This window comes from Palaemon carinicauda, chromosome 1, assembly GCF_036898095.1.
Source record: "Palaemon carinicauda isolate YSFRI2023 chromosome 1, ASM3689809v2, whole genome shotgun sequence".
NCBI classification, from domain to species: Eukaryota; Metazoa; Arthropoda; class Malacostraca; order Decapoda; family Palaemonidae; genus Palaemon; species Palaemon carinicauda.
In genome coordinates, this window is record NC_090725.1 from 293,980,001 (window position 1) to 294,000,000 (window position 20,000).

The 20,000-nt window shown below is 33.3% G+C and overlaps 1 protein-coding gene across 1 annotated transcript in view; it reads left to right on the forward strand.

The window, feature by feature from the left end:
• The window catches only part of LOC137645263 (tachykinin-like peptides receptor 86C), a 79,984-nt gene that overhangs the window by 54,302 nt on the left and 5,682 nt on the right, over positions 1 to 20,000 (forward strand). Inside the window, exons 8-9 of the mRNA XM_068378087.1 lie at positions 5,580 to 5,650; positions 12,308 to 12,504. Of these exons, the coding sequence (XP_068234188.1) occupies positions 5,580 to 5,650; positions 12,308 to 12,504 (268 nt within the window). The remainder of the gene's footprint in view (positions 1 to 5,579; positions 5,651 to 12,307; positions 12,505 to 20,000) is intronic.

The window sequence follows — 20,000 nt, forward strand, 5'->3', positions numbered from 1 at the left end:
ATTGTTACGAGATGGCCAAATACAGTTTAATGTTAAATAGCACATGTGAAAACGTGAATTTTTTCATTATAAATCAGCTAGTATTAAAAATATACAAAGAATACAGTAAAATGATAAATTTAGATATAATAATCGCTAAATACAGCGTAACATGCAAGTCAAATGTGAAAAAAAAATAGAATTAGAAATCAACTGATGACAACAACAATACAATCTTAGTTGGAAAAGCAGGATGCTAGAAGTCCAAGGGATCAAACAGGGGAAAAATGACAAAGTGAGGATAGGAAACAAGGAAATAAATAAACAAGAGAAGTAATGAACAATTAAAATAAAAGATTTTAAGAATAGCAACATTAAATTAGATCTATCATATATTGACTAAAAAACTTTAAGACAAACAAGAGGTAGTCTAAAAAAATTTTTAAAGATTAGTAGCAGTCTCAACCATTAATACAATAATCCTCACTACTATTATTTTGTTATCTTAATCACGTATAATATATATATATATATATATATATATATATGTATATATATATATATATATATATATATATATGTATATATGTGTATATATATGTATATACATACATATATATATGTATATAAATACTACAGAAGCACCAATCTATATATATATATATATATATATATATATATATATATATATATATGTATATATATATATATGTATATATATACACATATATATACATGTATATATATATATATATATATATATATATATACACATATGTATATATGTGTATATATATACATGTATATATGTGTATATATATACATATATATACACATACATATATATATATATATATATATATATATATATATATATATATATATAGATTGGTGCTTCAGTAGCATTTAATTTGCTTTGAAACCACACACCACAACAATCCGTCCCCTATTTTTGTGATATCCTTTTCTGTTATTGAAAGGTCAGTAATTACTGTCGGATGTCCATTTCATTCATTTGAGCGTATATGTGTTCATATAGGTTTTATTTTACTAACAAAAATACCCGTTCTTATACAAAGAGAAATATATATATATGTATATAAATATATATATATATATATATATATATATATATATATACATATATATATATGTATATATATGTATATAAATATATATATATGTATATATACAGTATATATATATATATATATATATATATATATATATATATATATATATATAAAATAGGCGTTAAGGTTTCGCTACACTTCAAATACGGTATGATCAGAATGGAGATCAGTCTTACACAGAACTGTGGTGCCTATTTCAAAGTTCGCTGGAACTAAAGTGTGCTAATATTGGGTCTTTATTAGAATCTATATCAGCTTAGACGATGCTTTATATTGTTAAAAAGAAAATAGGTGTAAATATATAAGTAAAAAAGATAAAAAAAAACAAACTATGTATTAGAATTAGAATGGAGAAATGTTTCAGTTACCGTAGAGTGAAAATTTTAAAGTAAGTACAGTATAAGAGCGAAAAACAGAAGCTATATCTAAATGACATTACCTCTGTTTTTAGAGGTAGATCTGGGGTTGGAGGGTTGGTTCTGCCTAAGTGTAATTATGAATTCTTTGAGTCCAAATTCTTGAGAGATACGAAAGGTGAAATTGAGGTAAATCTGGAAAGGTTTTCCGGGTTCAAAGCAACTTCATGACTGATATACCGAGCTTGAAGAATGCGAGGATATGAGGGTTGAGGTGGAAGGGAGGGGGTGTATGCAATACTGCATTGAAAGGAATGTGTGCAAGCCCCAAGCATGGGGGAGGGAGGGTACTTCTTTTGACGGAGCCCGGTAGTCTTTGTGGGGGGGGGGGGGTGTTTGCCTGACTGAAGCCTCATCATTCTAAATAATATTTAGAATTTTGAAAATCAAATGAAAGGATGCTCTAGAATCCAATGATAACTAATCAATTGAATTAATTGAACAGTAGCTGCAGACAAGATCTTGTAATCAATAAGCATGCCAAAAACTGTGCAATACATTAGGGAAAAAATAGTAAACATCAATGGAATTAAGAGCTGCAAACTACACTGAACATGATTTAAACCTGTTGTCCCTGCTTCAATTTGAAAGGTTCGGATTCATATGTTACGTGTTACAAAATACATGATTTGAATCAATGGTTCGGATACATAAATTGCGTGTTACAAACTACACGACACACGATTTGAACCTGCTGCCCCTGCTTTCACATTGAAAGGTTCAATTTCAAACGTTACATATTACAATCAACGCCGTACATGATTTAAACCTGTTGTCTCTGCTTTCACGGTAAAAGGTTCGAGTTCAAACGTTACATATTACAATCAACGCTGTACATGATTTGACCCTGTTGTCCCTGCTTTCACGTTGAAAGGTTCAGGTTTAAACGTTACATATTACAAACAATGTCGTAAATGATTTGAACCGGCTGTCCCTGCTTCCACTTTGAAAGGTTGAGGCTCAAACGTTACATATTAAAAAAAAAAAAAAAAAAAAGCTGTACATGACTTGAACCTGTTGTCCCTGCTTTCACGTTGAAAGATATGGGTTGAAATGTTAAAAATTACAAACAACGCTGTACATGACTTGAACCTGTTTTCCCTTCTTTCACGATGAGAGGTTGAGGTTCAAACGTTACATGTTACAAACAATGCTGTACATGACTTGGACCTGTTTTCCCTGCTTTCACGTTGAGAGGTTGAGGCTCAAACGTTACATGTTACAAAGAATGCTGTACATGACTTAAACCTGTTGTCCCTGCTTTCACGTTGAAAGGTTGAGGTTCAACCTTGTTCTGACTAAGCCCATGCAAACATGCAATAATCTCCCATTCATCTGTAATGATGGGCATCTGGAACGACACTCATACACCTAGGATTGAAGTAAAGTGGACAGTCTGACACCACTTATATTTCTTACAAAAAGCTTTGAATACAAATCCATTTCCAGCTATGATCCCTTCTCCCACACGTACCCTAAACAGCAAAACAAGAGAAACCTGATGAAATTTAGGAGGTGGTTAAAGTAAAACCGAGTCAAAGGGAAAATGCAAAGACAATATTTACAGTCAACCAAGAAGGAAAGAGTTTGCGCCCGTTTGAGATTCCTCTTAGTTTTCAAATGGCTTCACCTCAAAAATATTCCAAGATAATGACAAATGACTTTGGATATCCTCTCAATACCAATGCTATTTTGGGAGGGTTTATCATTCAAAATACATATTGCATCAAGAATGTGTAGTAATAAGCAGTCCTGGTTACTATCAATCATATCCATGGTATATTGTATATTAGGCTCTGCCTTACAGGTTTGCTGTTTTGTTTCTTTTCATAATGCCTCCCAATGACTCCTTGGATGTGGCTTTTTTTGTATGCAAAGTTGTCATCCAAATGTAAACCCTGGAGCATCCTAGGCCTAGACTTTCAAACTAGAAGATCGCATTTCTCTTTCCTACTGGTAGACAACTCTCGACTATCTTTTCAATCAGTAGGATTAATGTCTTAAAATTTTTGTAATCAGATTATTATACTGATAATCTAATAGGGGTTTAAAGGTTATACGTAGTACAAATTGAACTCATACTGGGTACATTCCTCTTATCTGTATTCAGAGTCCATGTAGCCAACATAATCCTATCTAATTCAGTTGCAAGGATTATTTAACATAAGATTTTTTTGTTTGTATCATAAAGCTGCAGATAGATTTTTTATTATTAACCGTAAACTGGGAGGCACAGTCAAGTTGCTTGTATATTTAATGAGAAGAATAAAATGGAAAATACTTCATAAATAAATGCAGTGATATCACTCGTCATGAATCCTTTGGAACATTCACTACGGTCACTTAGGAGAATGCCTAAGTTTGTGTCCTTTGTGTATGCTACTGAATTTAAGCATGGAAAAGTCTTAGAGATGAGTACATCAAAAGATTTTTAAAGGAAGGCTCCTTCTAGCAAGGCTAGCAAAGGATACTACAATATTTTAAAGTTTGCTTTAAATTGGTCATTTCTTCTTTGTTGTCTACATGAACGAAGGTATGCACTATAGGAGGAAAGGTTAGGATCCTTAAAAATGCATTCCTGAACAATACTCATTTAAATGTTGTCAAAGGGGATGCCAAAGGAATGACCCATAGCAACTACATCTTTCTCGATGTAATGTGCATCTAGACCCTATGGGTAGTATAAGGAGCCTTCTTAGTACAGATCACTAAGAGGGAGCCAAGGTATTGTTCAAGTACACTAAATAATAAAGAATGCTGCAAGTGTAATTTCCCTAATAAGGAAAGCAGTACACTGCACAAATAATGGAGGGGTAAAGAATAAATTATAATACATAAATAGAAAAAAATAAAACAAATATATTAAAGAGCAATGTTATCAACTATCCAATGAAATTCATGTTCTTCTCAACAATATCTCAATTTCCTCAAATTTTAACTTAAAATGTTACGCTGTTTTAACAATTTAAATTGGGCAATCATTTCACAATTTGAAATATTGGGCATATAGGTTAATAGGCTTTTATGTAGCCATATACACCTTTTAAAGCAGTGATAGATCCAATAAAGTGGGTAGATTTCTACTTGAAGTACTCTTTGAGAATGTATCTAGATTCTATCTAGATTCTGGTAACATTGACATGTATCTACAAGAGCAAACTACATATGGGGATGCAGGCATTATTAAACTTTATGCTCTTGGCTATAATGGACCTTTTATATTCTCCCCCATTGGTAGGTGTTTCAACAAAGAGCAGTGATTGGACGTCATCGAAGATAGTAATTTTCTATAATTTCTCCATTAGGAAAGCAATTTTGAGGAAAATTTCAATCTCAAGACACCATAATCCATAATCATAATTAAAATTAAGCCGTGATTTTAATAAACGGTCTTTATCAGAAGTGAAACACTCATGAAATTTACAGAATTTATTTTGATTCTAGGACTCAAGACCTTTCAGCTGTTTAATGTTACTAATTACTTGGCCTTAAAACGTATTCATTTTCTTATCATATTTCGGGTTTAACTCATTACAAATGCTCAAGTGTTGTATTCAACATTCACATTATCATTTTCATAAGTAGTACATGTGTTTTTCTTTTCACCAATATCACACAAAATTATAATCTATTCTTTTATCAACACTTCTAATCAACCTTATTATAGTTACTTAATTTTCGAACTAGGTTCTCGCCTATATGTTCCTAACCCTATTTATCTAATGTAGCAATAATTTTTCTTTCGTTTTTTAAGAGGTCAACAATAAAATCAATATTGATACCAATATGTATACTGGTCACGCAATGGTCCCAGGTTCTAGTCCAAAGCAAACCAAAAGGATTTATTCCTATTCATTTAAATCCCATTGGGATTCTGTTGATCAATGCAGTGATTCAAATACTTCTCTATTAGGTGAGAGCACTGATGGAGACGAACAAGGGACTAGCAGACTCACGCCATTAGATTTGCTAAAAATAGAAGAGTAACACATTCTGCCAGCAAAAGAGTAAAATATAAAATAGCAATAATAAAGAAATTATTTCCCTACAGGTTGTAAACTGTGTGATCCAGCCGTTGCGAAAACATCACGCCAAACAGATAACTTCAAAAGCAAACGAAAGGTATTGAAACTTTTCTTTTAATTTCCTAAAAATAGGGTGTGATAATTAAGTTAATATCTATAAACACAAACACGTTATATTCTATTTCAGGAGATTCTTTTAAGGTAGTACACGACCCAATTATACTCCCTGTCTTTAGAGTAAGCGGGTATAATTTAATGTTGATCTGATAATAAAATGTTGAGTACTGGCTACTACAAGCAAAATAAACACAGTGCAACTATTGCAGGGTTTTACATACATTAAATGCATATTGACAAATACGAGATAACAATGAATCAATTTACATCGTATACATGGTAAATGACAACGATGTAAAATGAGAAGTAAAACCATAAACTGATTTTTAGTATTGGTTTTCGCGAGGCTACAAAAATATCTGGGTCTACTTCTAATAACTTTTAACCTGTTTTCTTTGGTAGTTTCTCATATATTATACTGAATAAGAAAATCAAGCATCACGTGGTAAAAATTAGTGAAAATAATAAATACATTTTTTGTTTATCCTACTAACAACACGCTGGAATCAAGAGCCCAAAACATAAATGTATATTACATAAAAATACTTAGTTAAGAACAATGTCATTAAGCTGCCCTTGTTGCAATGCTAATGTATTCGGATTTTTTTAAGTCGTTAAGAATCCAACATTGTTAACCTTAAACAAAAATGATAGAAACTCACAATTACTCTCTTCAATAAATCTTTGAAACGAAAAAGTTGTTCTTCTAATTAACATCTACATACATTCGCAATCATTTCTTTTTAAAAAACTATCATTTTTCCAAGTTCATTTGTCAAGCTAATTTTTCTCTAGAATAGACTAATTTTACAACTGTCTCATGACATGTTCTTCAATATCTAGTTAAAAAACAACCTTATCTGAGGGATTATTTTACTTGATATTTTCTATAAGTCTTTTCATTCAACCACACTAAAACCTCAAATTCAACAACAATAGTAAGATACACCGAGAAATTATCATTGAAGGCAGGGACTCCATAATAATTACATTAAATGTTATAGTTCTAGATAATGTAGTTTACTATCTAATTATAACAGTAAAATATATCCAAGACGATGGAATTCCTGTATTTAGGTGCAAAAAAAGATTATATATATTTTACTGTCATAAGTTACATAGTAAATTACATAATCTAATGCAATTATTATGACATGTCCGAGCCCTTTTAAAGGTTCAAAGGTTACTCATGAATGGCAGAGGCAAGGGGCAGTGACAATGCCCTAGCAAGACAATATCCAATAGATTGACCATATATACAAATGTGCCCAAGAAAATATGCTTGTAAATAAGCCTGACTTTTTCTAAAAACATCCTTTACCCAGAAGAGCATTTACAAGTATATTTGAGAAAGAGAAAATATAAGAGGAAGAGTTTGCTAGAATTTGTGAAATTAAAGACTATAAGTAAAAGGAAGGACTGACAAGATGTATATTTAGTCATTAATAAGTTGCAGCAAAAATAAAGTAGGGAATAGAGTGAAAATGTAGCTCTGAATATAATAGATAAGGAATTTGATAAGAGGGAAGTGAAAAAAAAACATGTATGGAAAAAATAGATAAATTTTAGTCTAGGATAAAAGTTACAGAGAAAATAAAATTGAAATAATTCGAAACAGTAGCAGAATGACACAGGAGAACAGTTGCAGGAATACAGTAAGATAGATAGGTTAGTAAGAATAAGGAGGAGGGAGAAAAAAGTATGAACAATAATAAGCAGAGTGGGTGAAAAAAGAAAGGCCAATAATAAACAGAGGGAGAAGATGTATAGGAACTTTAAGGAAAACAAATCGCAGTTTTACTGGGAAGTAAAGGAAGACAGGAAGGTCAACAGCCAAATGGCTCTCAAAATATAAGAAGCATGTAGAAAGATGCTGTTCAAGGAAAATGCAATGCTGGATCAATGGACAGAGCACCTAAAGATTTGTTGAATATGCAGGATAGAAGAATGAGAAAAGAACAATGCAACACTAGAAAAGTTTAGTGTAAGCGACTGGTTAAGGATGTAAGCAGGGCCATTATTAAGTGGAAACAGAAGACACTAAGAGTTTAAGGGAATACAAGTAATATCCTGAAGACTGGTAGGAGAAAAACAGAGATGCTGCCCAATAGGAATAATTATTCTAGGTAACTGTGGCAAAGGAAAATGAATGAATTTTATGAGCAAAACATTAATTCGTATACCAGGGAAGGTGTTTGGCAAGATTTTGATTGAAAAAAGTACAGAATAAGACATAATTACTAATATGGAAAAATTGTACGGCTTTAGACACTGAAGATGCATTTGAGTCAATTATTTGTTATGTAAGAGGTATAAACAGTATATGGGAAATTTTAAGTAAAATTCCGAGAGTTTATGCTTTAACTAAAAGAAATAAAACTTGACCAAGAAAGAAAATCCCATTTAGTACACCCCTGGACCATAAATGGTATGCTACTCTTAAATCCCTACTCTTTGGTGTAGAATTAATAGTTCCATACTTTTTTAAATCATATGGCCTTGTTGCTCATTGTCTACAGGAAAATACTACCTGTTTGGCTCTGTTTGACATTATGCCGAGTAATGTGAAACTTGATCTTTCTCACTCCTGTCTCCCTGAAACTAAATTATTATGGATTAGCTATTGGTTTCCATGAATACAAAAGTTTTACTGGACCTTGATGCTTACGGATGTATAAACCAAAATTGTATTTTTCCTTAGCTCCTCTGTCATTTTTCACAAATTGGTGAAAAGGGATTCTTTTTGCACTTGTTGGTGAATTGATGCTACTCCACTTGGTAAATGTGATAATGTTAACTATAGCTCTACTAATTACCACCCAATTTCGGTTGCTCCCATAATGTTTACATTCTTATGTTCAGGGAAATCATCTGTTCCCTTGTTTGCAGTTTGGGTTTAGTAAATTCTAAACCTATACTGTACAATATATATATATATATATATATATATATATATATATATATATATCTATATATATATATATATATATATATATATATCTATATATATATATATATATATATATATATATAGATATATATATATATATATATATATATATATATATATATATATATATACCCCTGGATTGGGCTCAGATTTTTGTACGATTAGCTTTGATTTAAGTTCTGCCTTTGTGTTAATCAAGGAGCAGTTGTTTGTATACTTAGAGAAGAGCAAGTGGGTCTCTTCCTGGCACCATTATTGAATTTGTAAGTAATACATTGCAAAGGGTAGCTATCGATGGGCACCCTTCCGACTATAGAAATGTAATATCGTGTGTTCCTCAGGGTAATGTTCCTGGGTCATTAATTTTCACATTATATATGTATGATACATGTGGCATATGCAGAGGATAATATTCTCTTTGCATCAATTCCATCTCCTAAGTGTTGATCTGTATTTTCAGAACCCCTTCATAGAGACCTAGCTAGAATTAATGTAGATACAAATTATGGGGAATGAAGTTGAACCCTAACAAAACTCAAGGTATGACCGTAAGTAGGTCAATCACAGTGACTCAACATCCAGAGATTTCTTTTACAATGTCTCTTTACAAGTTTATAATTTTCTGAAATTCTAGTTGCAATTCTTAACTGAAAATTTACTGTTGAGAGACATATCGGGTCTGTTTCTTCTTCAATTGCACAAAAAGTCTATCAAGATTTTTGGTGATAAATCTATCCATACAGAATATTCTAATTCTCTCCTTCAGCAACACTTTAAATACATTTTTCCTGCTTGGTCTTCAGTTACTGACTCTCATTTGGATTTTTTAAATTATTACTTGTGCTGTATTAAACTCCTTATTCCTGACATGGCATTCTCTTGCATCATAGTTCAGTTTAGTTCTTTATGCAAATTGCGTAAGATTTTTCATAATTCTAGGCATCCACTATGTGGTATATTCTATGCGGTTAATTCTAATAGTCTTGCCTTCTCCACCATAAGGCTCAATATTAAGGGTAAACTAGAAGCTTTATTCCAGCTGTGATCAGATTGTAGAATGATCTTCATCAAGTTATTTGTTGTAATGTTTGCGGTGAATCCTTGTTTCATGGTTAATATATGAGTAAGTCACTCTAACTTTGTTACTTATCTCTACTTTGTTACTTATCTCAATATATTTAATAATTTAACATTATTTTTATAAACTTTAGTCATTACTTCTCTGTTTCCTTCCAACAATTCCCCGTTGGAGCCCTTAGGCTTGTAGCATTCTGCTTTTCCAATTAGGGTTGTACCTTAGCTTTTGTTATTAAGAATAATATTACTATCTTAACCCTTCGACCGTTGGGTGCTTTTAATCCGTTTAGCATCACTGAATGTAATCTACTTGTACATCCGGTTTTAATTCATATTTTAATCAAAACAATTGTACTAAATATTACCAATCTTAACAGGTGTGTTAGTGGTTAAAATCGCTCCTGAGTGCATGATAACATCACTAGGATAAGACAAAAGACGCACTATAGTCAATTCTTTTTAGTGAGGTAGATTTGCACCGACTCGCAGGGGTGCCCTTTAAGCTGGGAAAAGTTTCCTGATCGCTGATTGGTTGAACAAGATAATTCTAACCAATCAGCGATCAGGAAACTTTTCCGAGCTAAAAGGGCACCGCTGCGAGTCGGTGCAAATGCGTCTCATTTAAAAAAATTCAGAATAGGCTTCAGTATCACGGATATCGTCCATATATCAACATGTGTTCCTAACAGTGCTAAGCAGCTAATGATTGTCTAAGGGAGTGGTTACTAACCTAGCCTTTGTCACTCTGAGGAACCCCTGAGACAATTTATCTCATCCCAAGGAACCCCATATATATATATATATATATATATATATATATATATATATATATATATATATATATATATATATATATATATAATTTATATATATATTAGAGAGATTTTATTCTTCTAATCTTCTTCATCAATTGAATGCTTCCTTAGAGAGAGAGAGAGAGAGAGAGAGAGAGAGAGAGAGAGATTTTCCTTCTAATCCTCTTCGTCAATTAAAGGCTTCCTCTTTTAATATTTCAACATCTCGGCCTTTCAAAATTACTAAACGATGATTGAAAGAAATTTTTTTTATCGCTCTATTTAATGCAGACTAACCACGATGAAAACGGTAAAATGGAAGAAAAAAACAATCTCGCATGTTATGTTACGATAAAAAATGTACAGTCTTACGATTTCTCAAAGTATATTTAATGAAAGAAAAACCACATATATTAGAAAGTAACTAAATAAAACAAGAATGCTCACGGAACGCCGGTAGTTATGGCTGGTGTAAGATGTATCTCTGTTATTTTTCAAGACTTTCCGCTGATATTTACATGTTTCATTACTGAATAGTACAACTATCGTTCAAGCCTATAATCAAAATGTTAAAAGGGTTTTCGGGTTTAAGGTTTAAAGGCGCTCATGAATGGCAGGGGCAAGGGATAGTGACATTGCCCAATCGAGTAAGACAATCCCCTAGAGACATGTGATCAGCACCCAAGCCCCTCTCCACCCAAGGTAGGACCAAGGAGGGCCAGGCGATGGCTGCTGATGACTCAGCAGATAGACCTACAGGCTCCCCAAAAAACCCCATCCTTAGCTCACAAGGATGGTGAGGTTGCAGCGGCAAAAGAAACTAACGAGTTTGAGCGTTTACCAGTCAGGGACGTTACCACATCAGCCACCACAACCCTATTGTGTCAAAACGCAAGCGTGATAAAACACCTGGATGTTGGTGATTGTAGTAGAAATATTTGAGTAGAACCATCTATAAGTGGTGACAGAGCAAAGGAGTCGACTCAAAAATAAAAAGCATTTATGCCCCTGTTGAAACTTATGAAACGCTAAAACTTAACCCTACCAAATTAGGTCGTATAACTGAGGACAAAAGTGACGTTAATGACAGTCATGATCTGGCATAGAAACGCGTGTCTTATGAGAGTGAGGAGAATAAGATCAAAGAGAGACTGACAAAGAAAAAATAGTGATTGAAAATCTACCAATACCGACGCTAAAAACTAGTACTGTAGATACTGTAAAAGATCACGAAGGTGTTAATGACTTGGATGTTGGGATGAATGACTTTACGAGTAAGGGTACACAGAGTCAGACTAATGGGAAGCTCATGAGGAAGAAGTGGGGGAATGAGATAGTTTTTCCGAATCTTTCTTTGCACGCAGGCCATCCCACCTTATCACGTGGTCAATGTTACAGACAAAACTGGAAAAAAATTTGCATTCTATAATAGGAAACACCTAAACCGAGTGATATTCTTTTAACTCAGAATTATATTTTCTAAACAATTCATATTCCAAGTCCTTGGTAAATATCACACGTCAAAAAAAAAAAAAAAAATCTCACTTCTTACTGTAGGATTCTAGACATATTTTTATGAATCTTTGTATTTTTTTAAGAATAAGTATTGCATAAACTGTTTTTTATCTAATGTTTGCCAAACATGTATGTTAAAATAATGTTTCCATGTAATTCCAAGAACAGAAAGATATCTTTTAATCCCAAGTTCGGATACTGTTATCTATGTTTCTTTTCTGCATCCTCAGGTACTACAGACGATGTAGGTTTTCAGTCTTGTGAAGATGGTTAAACACTGTTCTTTTGCATCCATCCCCAGGTAGTACAGATGTTGGCATTACTAGTGGGACTGTTCGCCTTGTGTTGGCTTCCATACCACGTGTACTTCATCGTCGTGCATCACCATCCCAAACTGAGCACCAGGCCTTACGTCCAACATATGTACCTAGCATTCTACTGGCTGGCCATGTCTAACGCCATGTTCAACCCCATCATATACTATCTACTAAATGCTAGGTAATTATTACAGTAACTCTTCTGGTACACCTTAAAGCAATTGAGGCGTTCATAATAATAAGGGTCTCCAGAGCTCAAAGTACTATTTTTTCATTGCTTCAATGTCTTTTAAAAACATTCTTCTTTTTACATTAAAAATGGTACTTGAATATACATTTACAACCAAAACGTTTTTAAGTTCGTTCATATATTGCCGAAATTTGAGTTTGAAAATTGACAATTGTCAAACGCAAATTTCTTGTGATTTTGATTTTTCCCGTTCGGCCCCTGGAAATACTTAGTATCGAGAATGCCTCAGTTCTGTTTCTGGTTATCTCATATGATAATTCTACATAACGCACAGAAAATGATGATGAAAAGATCAACTTTCTCTTTTCAAAATCAAAAAAGGTAACCAGGAACAACTGCAACAGTCTGTGTGTTCGTATATGCGTGCGTTAGCACGGCTCTTCAGATCTGATTCTTTTTTTTTTTTTGAAAATCCCAGCTTTCGTTAGGCCGTATAGAATTGCTAGCTATTACTCATATAGCCCTTATACAACGTGATCTAATGGTCACGTTGACATAAATTTTTTTTCTTAATTCTATTCATAACGAAACCTGCTAATTTCTTCCTAGTTATACACGCATTAGCACTCTCAATATGGCTTATCAATAGCGTAAAATGAACACGGTAACTAACTTGAAAGGTTCATTTCTTTTGTAACCTTCAACATAGAAGAGTTTTACTTCGTTAATTGGATCTCTGTAGCATGATATATTAATTTCTTTAGTAATTTACACCGAGTAGACTAATTGGTTCAAATGCTGACGAATCACCTCAATTGTTATTACCCAAGAATCTTCCCATAGATATAAATTTATTTTTTATAAACCTGGAGAGTCACATTTTGCTCTTAATGATGTAGAATAGAGGAAAGAAATATCAACCACAAATGTTTATTTTTTCAACATCTCTTTTCGTAAAAGGTTTACCGAAAAAAAAAACGAAATTAAAATTAATTTCTCGACATGCTAAATTCACCATTATTTGTACTTCTCTGATTATCGAGTAACTTGATTCGTTACATTATTTGGTGATCAAAATGGTTACACGTGCTGCTCTTGCTACGTTTGTTAATATCATCAATTCAGCAACACAGGCGAAGGTAGGTGGATAAGTTATTTTCCTCATCATTACATAGATATCAAGTAGTAGATTAAACATTCATCTCCATTTAAAGGATTTGGGACTATGATCCAACTCAAGAATTCATAATGAACGTATTGAAGTATATAATTCCTTTTAATCATTTATGCATATAAATATTCTCTAAATTCTCAAGGACTTTTTAAGATGTGTTCTAACTCCTGACAAAAATAACAAGCAGTCGTATGTTACGTTTGATATGACAGATAATGCCAGCTTTACAATTTAACACAATTTAAAACATATTTACGAAAAAAAAGATCCGAAGTTTCAATAGTTTTCTATCATGCATTCAAGTCATTCATAGTGATTTGTAAGTGGTTTAGTTGTGTGCGCAAGGATAAGCTCTTCTGAAGGACATAAGACCGCGTGTTAACTTGCAGGTATGTATGTTTGTATGTATGAAGATTTGCTATATTTCGCTTTGATTTACGTAATATTAATTTCAAAGCAAGATATTTTCTTTTGATCGTGTGGAGAGTGGAATATGAATGCTATAAGCGGCTTTGCCAAATATACTTTCAATAGATATAAAATCAAAGACATTTCTCTAATTCTATATAATCATACATTTATGAGAGAGAGAGAGAGAGAGAGAGAGAGAGAGAGAGAGAGAGAGAGAGAGAGAGAGAGAGAGAGAGAGAGAGAGAGAGAGAGAGCTGTTCTTTTGTTAGTGAAAAGATGAATGGGGTGGAGAATGAAAAGGAATGGAACGGGATATGGAATTTTGGCTTAGCACGAAGTATTGAAATCATTGCGAAAATCTAAGCGAATTTAAGACTTGTCTCTATTCTATATTGATATTATAATTGAAAACCCTAGTGATCAGTCATTACAAGGTTGTGATGGATGTGGTTTTCACGTGAAAATAGTCTTCGACTAACTGTCAAGAATCCTTCGACTATCTAACATGTACTGTAACTACAAATACTATTGACAGATCGAGCGACTAGTCATGGGCACAATCGTTGAAGGTAGAATATCGACAGGTTAGTAGTGCCGACATCTTGGGTGCCTGGTCGGAAAATAAAATCGTACAAAGGTTGCCATTGGAAATATTTCAATGAATAATGCGCAAAAAAAACGGGGATAACATAAGGTCTTTGTGCATAAGATGTTTGGAGCCCCAAAATATTTACATCTCAAAGATTATTCGTACAAGATCTCAGCGGATTCATTTCGGACCATCTTTAAAAGTGGGGAAATTTCTGTTCTCACTCTCGATAGGGAACTGGTTAGAGGTTATGGATGAGCAACAAGGAATAAGATCGGAAGAAAAGGAAACCTGTCAGTATACATGCTGGAATAATTGCTGACACTGAATCAAACTTCCCTACCCAAACCGTAAAAGATGTGCCATCAACAATGCTTATTTGAAGAGCCACCTAAAGAAACCTGTCAGCATACATTCTGGAATAATTGCTGACACTGAATCAAACTTGCCTTCCCATACCGTAAAAGATGTGTCATCAACAATTCTTATTTGAAGAGTCATTTTAAGAAACCTTTCAGCATACATTCTGGAATATCTGCTGACACTGAATCAATCTCCACTTCCCGAAGCGTAACAGATGTGCCATCAACAATTCTTATTTGAAGAGTCAGTTCAAGAAGCCTGTCAGCATACATTCTGGAATATTTGCTGACGTTAAATTAAACTTCCCTCCCTAAACCGTTAAAGATGTGCCATCAACCAGTCTCATTTGAAGAGTCAGCTCAAGAAGCCTGTCAGCATACATTCTGGATTATTTGCTGGCACTGAATCCAACTTCCCTTCCCAAACTGTAAAAGATGTGCCATCAACCATTCTTATTTGAAGAGTCATCTCAAGAAGCCTGTAAGCATACACTCTGGAATATTTGCTGACACTGAATCAATCTCCACTTCCCGAACCGTAAAAGATGTGCCATCAACAATTCTTATTTGAAGAGTCAGCTTAAGAAGCCTGTCAGCATACATTCTGGAATATTTGCTGACATTGAATTAAACTTCCCTTCCTAAACCGTAAAAGATGTGCCCTCAACCATTCTTATTTGAAGAGTCAGTTCAAGAAGCCTGTCAGCATATATTCTGGAATATTTCCTGACATTGAATCAAAGTTCCCCTCCCAATCCCTAAAAGATGAGTCATCAACAATGCTTAATTGAAGAGCCAGCTTAACTTGTCGTTCAACCGCTCATATAGGACCAATAATCATTTATAGCTTAAATGACAAGAAATTAGATCCGTTGCCAGATACCTTATTGAGTAGTTAGTTCAACTCTATTTTGATAAAAACAAGTCTTCTATTTGGGATAATCACCAAAATGACTAACGGTATGATTCTCGCCATAACATTTAGGGGCAGCTCAGAACTATACGCCCGCCCCACGAAGAGAAGTGGCCTCAAGACGAACTTAAGATGTGTTTAACTGTATCCCTTAACATTCTGATAGTCGAAATAAGAAGAATTAGAATTCCTCGATGCTGAGGACGACTGAAATTGCCGATCACCGTCACAACAACAACGGCGACCTACTTGTGACCGAATATACTTTCGTTAGTTCACTGACACAATAAGCATCTAAATTCCTCGGATAGTTCTTCGCACAAGTAATATGTCATTATTAGATATCTGTTTCCTTTGATCAAATATTAGATGCCCTCTTTCTTTGTGCACCATAGAGAGAGAGAGAGAGAGAGAGAGAGAGAGAGAGAGAGAGAGAGAGAGAGAGAGAGAGAGAGAGAGATTGACTAAGTGTGTCTAAATTGCACAACTGTTGAATTGTTTCTTTAAATCTTCACTATTCGTCGAAGTTTTGTTTTTACTAGTTTCTTATCGTCTAACATATGTGATTGGCTCAATTAACAAGAAGTTAGACAGCGTATTAAAGGTAAAAAGAAAGTTAAGAAATAAATAGAAAGCAAAATTGCTACAGATTTCAGCGTAGTATCTTTAGTTGATGCTAATTCAGCAATAGTTCCATTTCAAAAGTTAGTTAATGGTCAGCTGAACGCAGGGAATTGAAGCAGAGATAATAAAAAAAAAAAAAGAAAAAAAAAACTTTTTACATGGAATATCCGGCAAATCTAAAGATCAAAGTGAAGGTTTTCACTCAATTTTCAAGTTGATGGAGAGAAAATGACATTCATTAATAAATACAACGGTTTTGATCAATGACATGCTGTACAAATGATCCATTAATAAGGGTTCCTCTTGGGATGAAGATGATTATGTTTGTATAGATAAATCAAAGGCCGTGTCCCACAGGACTTGATGGTGAATTGGGACAGAATGGCGAACGAAATTCGCTAAACATACTCGGTATTCGTGATTCATGCTGAAATCAATTGGCCAACCTCCGCAAAAGTTCCAAAGGTATCCGCACTTGGTGTTTCTTTCGATCCCAGATTTTTAAACTGCTCAAAATTTTGGTTGCCAGTGGGAGTTCGTAACACATTCGAATTTCATACTCAAAACATTTTTAATTCATACGAAATACATCCACTGTTATTCGCTGTGTTTGTCCTTTATCCACAACCCACAGATAATTGCGATTGGTAACGGAATGAACGTATGTATCGTGAATGTATACCGAATATATAGTATACCTAACACATCCACACTACGAGAATGCATTCCAAATACATAGCGTATAATTTGCGAACCAATAGCGTTTTTTATAACGGTAACCCAAGATTGTAAATAAAAGTGAGCCAGAACAGGACTCGCGTCAATTATCATTCAACGTAACGTATTTGCAAAAGGGGATACAAACATCATAATAATTTTCTCAGATGTATTTCCAAAGCTGTCCGTCGTGGAACTAGTATAACATATCGTTCATTAAATACCAATATTAAATATAATCCATTTTCATTGTTTTAGGATAAAAAAAATACACAACTTTCTCATTCAGAAGTATATCGAAAATTTTGTATATTTTCATGGTCGACAACAATATTAAATTAGACCTTTCATATATGAATTTTAAAAGCTTAAAAAAAAAAATGCACGAAAAAGAGAAATAAGATAGAATAGTGTGCCTAAGTGTACCCTCAAGCAAGAAAACTCTATCCCAAGACAGTGGTAGACCATGTTACAGAGGCTATGTTTGATGGTTTATGTTTTCCTGGAGGAATAAAAAAAAAAACTTGTGCGTCTCATATCATGGAACGTGCTCAATAAATAGGTTGCCAAGGCAATAACATCCAAATTCAATATAGAAATTTACATCAATGAAGTAAGGCTATTATTAAGTTGTTAGGGAAACGCTGCTTTTTTAATGATGGCATGCCCTCATTTCTCCTAATAAGAATATTTCAAAAGACCCTCCTGTACACAGCAATTCCAAGAAGACATGAAAGCCAGTCGATTCCGAAAGCAAAATTCAATTAATATTCTTACAGCATTATTGATCGTGAGGAAATTTAGATAAGTGCTCTGAATTAAATTTGATAGGTAAAATTCTATGAATGGAAAGTGACTTGGTGTGCATGCTTTCACTATATTTATTTCAAGTATGGCATTATACTGCAATACGTTAGATATAAAATTTGTAATAGAGGAAGATGATATTGTTATCAATTTTTTCATTATGAATATGTTACAATATAAAAACTAACTGGTACGGAGATGAAGCTATCTTACGTATATATCACTATTTATACCATACACAAATATATCTAGTATATATAGACATACATATATATATATATATATATATATATATATATATTATATATATATATATATATACATATATATATATGTATGTGTATATATAAATATATATATATATATATATATATATATATATATACACATATATATTTACAATAGATGACAGAAGATTTGAATAAAGGAAGCAGAAATGTAGGACTGAAAATGAATATGTGGTGAAACTAAGATAATGTTCACTGAAAATGCAGAGACAACAATAAAAGAGTTTTTAAATAGCCCGGACGGCTTCCGTAATGCTTCCCGCTTTTGTTCGTAATACATCAGACACAAATTCGCAATACATGTGTCATTCAGACGGTTCATATTCGCATAGTATTGCGGAAAGAAAGTGCATTTCTGATGCGAATGCTTGTGGCTGGCTGGAAACCAGTATAAATGGTATCCTCGACTCATTCGTATTAAATCCAAAGATATAACAATCAGTTCTAATGACACAATTATTGACAGATAGATTATAAAGAAGTTGGACATAAATTCAACTGGCATAACAGTCGTTGATTCGGTCAAGAAATCTAAAATAAAAATGTATGATTTTAGATCCCACTCTTGTTGGGATTAGAAACATATTATATGACCTTTCAGGCACACACATATCAGCATGCAGTAACGATGCAAGCAGGACTTGTCAAAACAATTATGTGGAAAGCTAGGCTGGGGAGTTAAATCGTTCGATTAATTTCAATATGGACAATTCAATTAACAACGTGGTTTCTCATGCCAATGATGCCAACAATAGCAGTTATAGGAAATACATAACACAGAAATATTAGTGGGAACCTTGCAGAAAATTGGAACTCGGACATGAAACCGAGTTAGTTCCGTAAATGAACCCAGTCCCTACGGTTAAATAAAGTTTTCAGAGAAACAGAGACAACAGCCTACGTGTAACAAAACTTTCCAACGGTATTAATCATTTTCCTGATCTGACCGGGTATACGGACACAATTCGTTTTTTGCTTAACATGATGATTGTATTAATATTGGAGAAGTAAATGGTGAAGTTCATGCTAATACTGAATCACTTACGTCTTATATGAATTCTTGAACCGCATCAGCTCCTTTTATTAACCAGAACATTATGGATTGACCAGCAATCAAGGCGGTAACATCTCGGCACAAACTATTCACTATTCTTGACGATTCCCAATGAAGAATTTCAGTGTTAGATTACTTGGCATGGGTAATAAGCCACTTGATATATTAAGATCTGTTGGCGTTCAGAGTAAAATAAGTAAACTCAATTTCTTTGATAATTCCACTGCACAGTATTCAATAACATTAACATGTACCAAGTGGTACTTTTATGAAAAAATTCATATAAATTAAATAATAATTGTTATTCCAGGAAAAAGAAGAGCATAGAAAAATGGAAGATTTATTAAAAGCGCGAATAGCCTTAAAGTTCAGGGAATAGCCAACCAGGTTTGGATTTAAACAGAGATAATTAATGTAATTAAAGGTAATTTAAATTAGCCACTTTTAGTAAGTAATGACATTGATCTTCCCAATTCTTTATCTCAGTGTATACACACAAATATATATAAATATATATATATGTATATATATGTATATATATATATGTAT